This window comes from Acromyrmex echinatior, chromosome 2, assembly GCF_024713525.1.
Source record: "Acromyrmex echinatior isolate Ae372 chromosome 2, ASM2471352v2, whole genome shotgun sequence".
NCBI classification, from domain to species: Eukaryota; Metazoa; Arthropoda; class Insecta; order Hymenoptera; family Formicidae; genus Acromyrmex; species Acromyrmex echinatior.
In genome coordinates this window covers 17,390,289-17,397,599 of record NC_141853.1, presented here as the reverse complement: position 1 = coordinate 17,397,599, position 7,311 = coordinate 17,390,289, and the positions used below count along the sequence as shown (strand labels likewise).

Sequence of the window (7,311 nt, the reverse complement as noted above, 5' to 3'; positions counted from 1 at the left end):
GAATTGTTATGATTCAGTTTAAAATATATTTTACGATATAACGTACGTATATCACGTATATTTAAAATAATTGTATGCAAAGTTTATTGGTGTTTCCATATGTAATAATTTTGGGGTTTAAAACGTCGCATATGCATTTATTTATTTCTAGTCGCTATTATTTAGTGTCTTTTGTACTTTACGTTCTATTTAAATGAGAGTTTACGTTACGCGCATAGAACATGTTCACATTTTATATCTATATTATAAAACAAATATGACACTTTTGTTCATGTAGGTTACCTTTCACTTTTTTTAAACATGTTAAATTTTTATTTTATTTTATTTATTTCAACTGTCTTATCAGCATTTCTTGTCTATGTTATGTATATTTTATATGTACATTAACAATTATAGATAATAAACTTGTAATATTGTTGTATTATATTAGTATTTTCTTTTTTAACTTTCTTTGTACTATTCTTATATAAATGAGATATCTATATCATAGCATATCATAATTAATATATTTTCAATATACTTAAAGTTTATATTTGTAATAAATTTTGTTATGACAGATGCAGCATATTCCAGAAGTAGGAAGGCAGCATCCATACGCTGCGTCTGTACCTCCAATAAACAACCAACAAAACTTTTTAAAGCAACCGATTGTGGGAGAACAGAATTTATCAAATTCACAAATGCATTCTCCATTACTGTCGACACCACCTGGGGATCGCTCTCAAATAATGAGTCCTCCAGTAACAGGTATTCCTGGTTCTCAAATACCTTCACGCTTACCTACAGGACCTCCTCTTGGACATGGGCAAGTTTCTATGGGTTATCAAACTCATGGAACTAATCTCCCAAACGCTAGCCTACACCAGTCTGGAATAGCACCATATAATTCTGCACTACCACTACCACCACAAGTTGTAGCACCCCCAACAGATCCAGCGTCTGATTCATCACAATTTGCTCCTTCTCTTTCAACAATGGGACACTCTACAGCAAGTCCTCCAGGATCCAACTATTCTCAAGTTCGACAAAAGCAATATTTACCAACTATGCCTCCAATGCCAGGTCAAACTACAGCGAATCCTGTAGGACCAGGTTTAATACAGCCTGGACAAAGACAATATGGCTCTACTACCATGCCTCCATTACCAGGACAAAATTTATCCAGTCCTTTAGGAATGAATCGTGCATCACCTGGTATCACTTCAGGTTTTCAACCAACGTATCAGCAACCAGGATATCCTAATCAAATGGTATATATTTAAAAAATTTGCTATTTTAAGAGTTAATTAAGACTTTTTATATAAAAAAGAATGACAACTGTTTTTCTTTTGTAGGATATGTATAATAATCAAAGAAATCTATATCAAAGTGCACCAAATGCTACAGGATATCAACCTCAACATACTAGACGACTTGATCCAGAACAAATGCCGAGCCCAGTATGAATTTAATTTTTTTAACTTATTTTATATGCCAATATTATTTATTATCTCAAATCAAACTGTCTTCAATCCAGATTCAAGTAATACAAGATGATCAAAGTATAAGACGCGGAGTATTTATAACGAATCAGAAAGGTCTGGCACCACCTTTAGTGACGACAAATTTTGTAACTCAGGATCAAGGAAATGCTTCTCCCAGATACATCAGATCCACTATGTATAATGTACCCACTACTGCTGATCTTATAAAGCAGGTATATTGGAATAGAGTGAACAAAGAGTCAGTTTGTTATTTACTTATTTTGTTTTACATTTTTTTGATACATTTGTATCTTACACAGACTAATATTCCTTTTGGACTTGTGATTAGTCCAATGGCTCGGATTGTGAAAGGAGAATTTGAACCACCAATTGTAGATATGGGTGAAATTGGACCAGTACGTTGCGTACGTTGTAAAGCTTACATGTGTCCATTTATGCAATTTATTGATGCTGGCCGAAGATTTCAATGCATGTTTTGTAAAGCAACTACAGAAGGTAACAATTAATTAAGAATTATTTTGCATTCATAGTCATTTTTTGCATTAAATATTTATATCTATGTTTTTTATGTTTAGTTCCAAATGAATATTTCCAACACTTAGACCACACAGGTCAACGCTTAGATCGTTATGAGAGACCTGAATTAACACTGGGTACATTTGAATATATAGCCACAAAAGATTATTGCAGGGTAAATTAACTCAATATATTTAATCATTCAATAAAATTATTTTTAAATTTTACAACAATATATTAGTAAATAATTAAATTCAATATTTTAAAAAGTTAGAAAACAAAATAAAAATAAAAATTATTTATCTAAATCATTAAAATTATAAATTCATATGTATATAATTTATTAATTTATGTGTATATAATTTATTAATGTTGATTTCCATAATGTTGATTTATTCTTTTTGCAGGACAACATATTTCCAAAATCACCAGCCATTGTGTTCATAATTGATGTATCGTACAATACAGTTAAATCGGGATTAGTGAACTTATTATGTACAAAGATGAAATCTATAATAAAGAATTTACCTATTGATGATGGACAAACCAAAAGCAACATGAAAGTTGGCTTTATAACATATAATAATACTGTGCATTTTTATAACATCAATCCTTGTCTTGCTCAACCACAAATGATGGTTGTTGGAGATATTCAAGATGTATTTATGCCACTGTTAGATGGATTTTTATGCGATATCGAAGAGAGTGAGGCAGTTATCGACAGCCTTATGACACAGATTCCTCAAATGTTCGCAGACACTCGAGAGACAGAAACGATTCTTGCTCCTGCCATACAAGCTGGATTAGAAGCATTAAAGGTACTTAAACTAATAGTGCAGTTATATGTATAATCTGGAAAGAAAATTAAACAAAAAGTGTGTAGATAAATTTTTTCTTCGTCAGTGATCAAGTATAAGTTAATAAGATTCAATAAGGTGAAATTATATCCATTCAGTGAAATTATACATAATTTTATTTATATTGATTATTATCATAAAACATATATAATTATGATTCCAGGCATCGGAACGTGCAGGTAAATTATTAATATTCCATTCATCTTTACCAATTGCCGAAGCACCTGGGAAACTGAAAAACCGTGACGATCGTAAAGTACTTGGAACAGATAAAGAAAAAACGGTATTAGGTATGTATTTTACAGCATTTAGAGTAATGATGATTTGTAACTTTTGTAAACCATTTTGTTTTTTATAGCTCCGCAGAACAATGTCTATAATAATTTGGGTCAGGAATGTGTCGGTGCAGGTTGTAGTGTAGATTTATTTATCTTTAATAATTCATATGTAGATATAGCAACAATTGGTCAAATTTGTCGTCTTACTGGAGGAGAGATTTATAAATACACTTATTTCCAGGTGAGTTGTAGTTCAATAAAAATATATATAAATATTTATCAAATTTATTAAAAAATTCTATGTAAAATATATTTTTAATATGCTTGGCTTTATGACAAAATATTCAGAAATATAGTCAAGGGCTTTCTATTCCAGGCTGATATCGATGGTGAAAGATTAATTTCAGATATTATTAATAACATTAGTAGACCAATTGCTTTTGATGCTGTTATGCGAGTACGTACATCAACAGGCGTTAGAGCAACTGATTTCTATGGACATTACTTTATGTCTAATACAACGGATATGGAATTAGGCAGTATAGACTGCGATAAGGTATATTAGTTATTTCATTATTAATTAATTACTGTAATTTTATAGAATTACATTGTGTAGAACAGTATAGAACAAACATAATTATTTGTTAATATTTATCTGCTTTAATTTTATTGTATTTAATTAGTTAATATTTTTAAAATTTTTATTTTTAAGGCTATTGGAATAGAAATTAAACACGACGACAAATTAACGGAAGAAGAAGGTGTGTATATTCAAGTGGCTTTGCTGTATACTTCTTGCAGTGGTATAAGAAGATTGCGAATCATAAACTTGAGCTTGAAAACCTCGTCTCAAATGGTCGATTTATATCGCGCATGCGATTTGGATGCCATAATAAATTACTTTTTTAAACAAAGTAAGAAAATTAAAAGTGTCATATGATTATAAAAATAATATTTATTTAAATAATAACATGTAATTACTTTATTAGGTGTTTTTAAATTATTGGAATCTACTCCAAAAACGGTGAAAGACAACTTGATTGCACGATGCGCAAACATATTGGCTGTATATCGAAAGCATTGTGCAACACCATCCAGTGCTGGGCAATTAATCTTGCCAGAATGTATGAAATTACTTCCACTTTATGTAAACTGTTTATTAAAAAGCGATGCATTATCAGGAGGTAAAAATATACTCTATATGGACATATATTCAGCTAATATATTTATTTATCATTGTATTTATTTATTTATTTTCATTTTAGGAGCTGATATGGCCATTGATGATAAATCTTATGTAATGCAAGCAGTTACAACAATGCCTATTCCTCTATCAGTTGCATATACTTATCCTAGATTACTTCCTTTACATAATGTTGATCCTCAAGATACGGAACTGCCTCCAATGTTACGTTGTTCTATCGATAAATTTACAGATGATGGCGCTTATTTACTCGGTAAAATTACATAGAACATTGACATATTTAATCAAAAATATTAACTTTTTAAACAATATAAAATTATAAATAACATAATTTAACAAAATCTCTACACAATTTTGGTTTTTAAAACACTATCGTACTATTCTAATATTTCAAAAACTTGCGATTGCTACATCTTTATTTTTGAAATATGACAAACACATATTAATATTATTTCATATATTTTACGTTTCATTTTGCAGAAAATACGATACATATGTTCTTATGGTTGGGTATGGCACTTTCTTCTCAATGGGTACAAAGTGTCTTCGGCGTACCTTCGGTGGTTCAAGTCGATACAGATCGTGCGCTGCCGATCTTGGACACTCCTTTAAATAATAGAATCACGAACATTATCAATCGAATACGCGCCGAGAGACATCATTGTGTAAAAGTAAATAACTTTCTTAATATAATGCATAAATAGATTATACTAGATCATGAAGTAATTCTATTTCTTTGTTACAGTTAACGATAGTGAGACAACGTGAAAAATTGGAAATGGTTCTACGCCATTTCTTAGTTGAAGATAGGGGAAATGATGGAAGTCCTAGCTACGTTGATTTCCTATGTCACATGCACAAAGAAATAAGAACACTTCTTAGTCAATAAATAATTTTTTAAGTACTCATAGCTAGAGCTTGTATTCGAACTCTGGCTATTTCGCATCGATAATTTGTTATCTCATTGCCTAAAGAAATACAAGCAAGGCTTTGTACTCAATCATTGTATTTTTGTGTGCATCCAAACTTGCATTAAGTGTTACACAGACAACATACACACGCATATGAAATGGTTTATATTTACTATTTTGAATAGAAAAAAATTGAAGCTATAACATTTTATGGTTATGAATAAGCATATATAATGGTAATATTTTTGCTGTGCACGGTGATATGGTTAACACAAACATACTACATATAAAAATATTAAAATAAAAATAAGATAAAAAATTAATAAGGTATTAAAAAATCAATAGTTATCTCTTGTCTCTGCGTTGAAAGTATTGCTATTATATTACATGTGCTTTGACACTATAAAACTTTTCAATTTTTTTCTATTAAAAATAATAAAGATATGCAAGGTGCCCTAGTGGACCATCGTCTATATGTATATCTGTACGTATATTATGCGCGCACGTACGTGTGTATGTGTGTTGTGTGAAGGAAAGAGATAATATGTTCGTAAATTTGAAAGAGAGATTGAAAAGAACAAATGTATTCTTTTCTTAGCAAATATAATAATACATAATTATTTTCGAAAGAAAAAATAATTTATAATTGTATATTTTATAAAGTAATGTCACAAAATAAATTTTATATATATATATATATATATATATATATATATATTTCAGTAAATTATGATCACAAGAGTTAATATTTATATATTTTTTTATTTTATGTACCTTGATAGATATTTAAATAATCGTTAGAATGGCTATTAATGTAGCATTATTCAAAACTTTTGATAGAAGAGATTACGTTTGGTAATTAAGTTTTCATTTATCAAAATAGAATTTAAAAAACTTAAAAACTTTGAAATGAATACATATGTGCTTTTCATCAATATTTATTTTAAACTTATTTCACCTTAAACAGACATGTATACACAGACTGGCAAACAGATTTAAAAGAACACAATTGATCATTCCGACAGATATCGATACGTACGAAGAAATATAGCTATGTTACATCTTTCAGACGTACAGAAAAACACATAAGTATCTATAAAATTGTATTACTTTATATTTTAGATCATTAATGTTATTACGTTAATAAAGTATATTAAACTACAAACTTATGTCAATTAATATTTGTGTTAGTTTTGTTAATAATATCAGAATTAAATATTATACATTAATATCATTTAAGATAATCCAGATAACCAAGCGTGATTAATCACATCGAGCAAACTAATTCGCTGAATTGTTGAATAGTTATTGTCTGGTTGTTGTATTCATATCAAGTATCTTATCGTACTAAGCAGTATGAATGATCATACAGATATTTAGTTGATGGAATTTTAAAAGCAAGCTGTTAGAAGTATTAGTATGGTATGTTACCAGCAATGTGACTGCAACAACAGAGTGATTATGACACTGTATTTACGAAAAGTTGAATCTTTGTTTCTAACTATAAATTAAATGGATAAAAGTAAGTGACATGAATTGTAATTACTATAACGAAATAGATGAAAGAGAAAATAATTTATAGTGATTGGATAATAAATTGTCGAAATAATATTATATAAAAAAAAATTTTCTAATGATTACGTTGTATTTGTGGTTTAATCATTTTGGCTTTATTTATATATTATATACACAAAACACACACAATAGGTAGCATCGTCATAGGATGCAAGATTTATATATCAAATAATTACATTTAAAAAATTAAAATGATTCTTTAAAAATGATCGTATATTGTACATATGTGCGCGAACACGCACATATGCGAAAACAGGAATTAATTTAATCCTCCATAACAATTCGCATAAATACCTAAACTAACATAATTTTAATATATCTTTTAATATTAAAAAATTTAGTAAGAAACATGCAATATATTGTATAAGCTGTCCCTAAAATAAATGGACGAATTAAGGGAATGTATCTTTAATTATTTTATAATGATTTATCCTCAATATATTTTCTCACTTTTGCTAAAAAGATATGCAACAGTGTTACGCTCAT

At 28.9% G+C, this 7,311-nt stretch overlaps 1 protein-coding gene across 1 annotated transcript in view; it reads left to right on the top strand.

Moving 5' to 3' along the window:
• Sec24CD (COPII coat complex component secretory 24CD) overlaps positions 1–7,226 on the top strand; it is a 7,346-nt gene extending 120 nt beyond the window's left edge. Inside the window, exons 1-15 of the mRNA XM_011051838.2 lie at positions 1–42; positions 558–1,250; positions 1,335–1,439; positions 1,517–1,696; positions 1,784–1,979; positions 2,060–2,175; positions 2,408–2,818; positions 3,021–3,147; positions 3,216–3,376; positions 3,512–3,691; positions 3,848–4,049; positions 4,125–4,319; positions 4,401–4,592; positions 4,820–5,010; positions 5,085–7,226. The exon at positions 1–42 is cut by the window's left edge and continues 120 nt beyond it. Of these exons, the coding sequence (XP_011050140.1) occupies positions 558–1,250; positions 1,335–1,439; positions 1,517–1,696; positions 1,784–1,979; positions 2,060–2,175; positions 2,408–2,818; positions 3,021–3,147; positions 3,216–3,376; positions 3,512–3,691; positions 3,848–4,049; positions 4,125–4,319; positions 4,401–4,592; positions 4,820–5,010; positions 5,085–5,228 (3,093 nt within the window). The 5' untranslated portion in view covers positions 1–42 and the 3' untranslated portion in view covers positions 5,229–7,226. The remainder of the gene's footprint in view (positions 43–557; positions 1,251–1,334; positions 1,440–1,516; positions 1,697–1,783; positions 1,980–2,059; positions 2,176–2,407; positions 2,819–3,020; positions 3,148–3,215; positions 3,377–3,511; positions 3,692–3,847; positions 4,050–4,124; positions 4,320–4,400; positions 4,593–4,819; positions 5,011–5,084) is intronic.
• Positions 7,227–7,311: the final 85 nt, after the last annotated feature.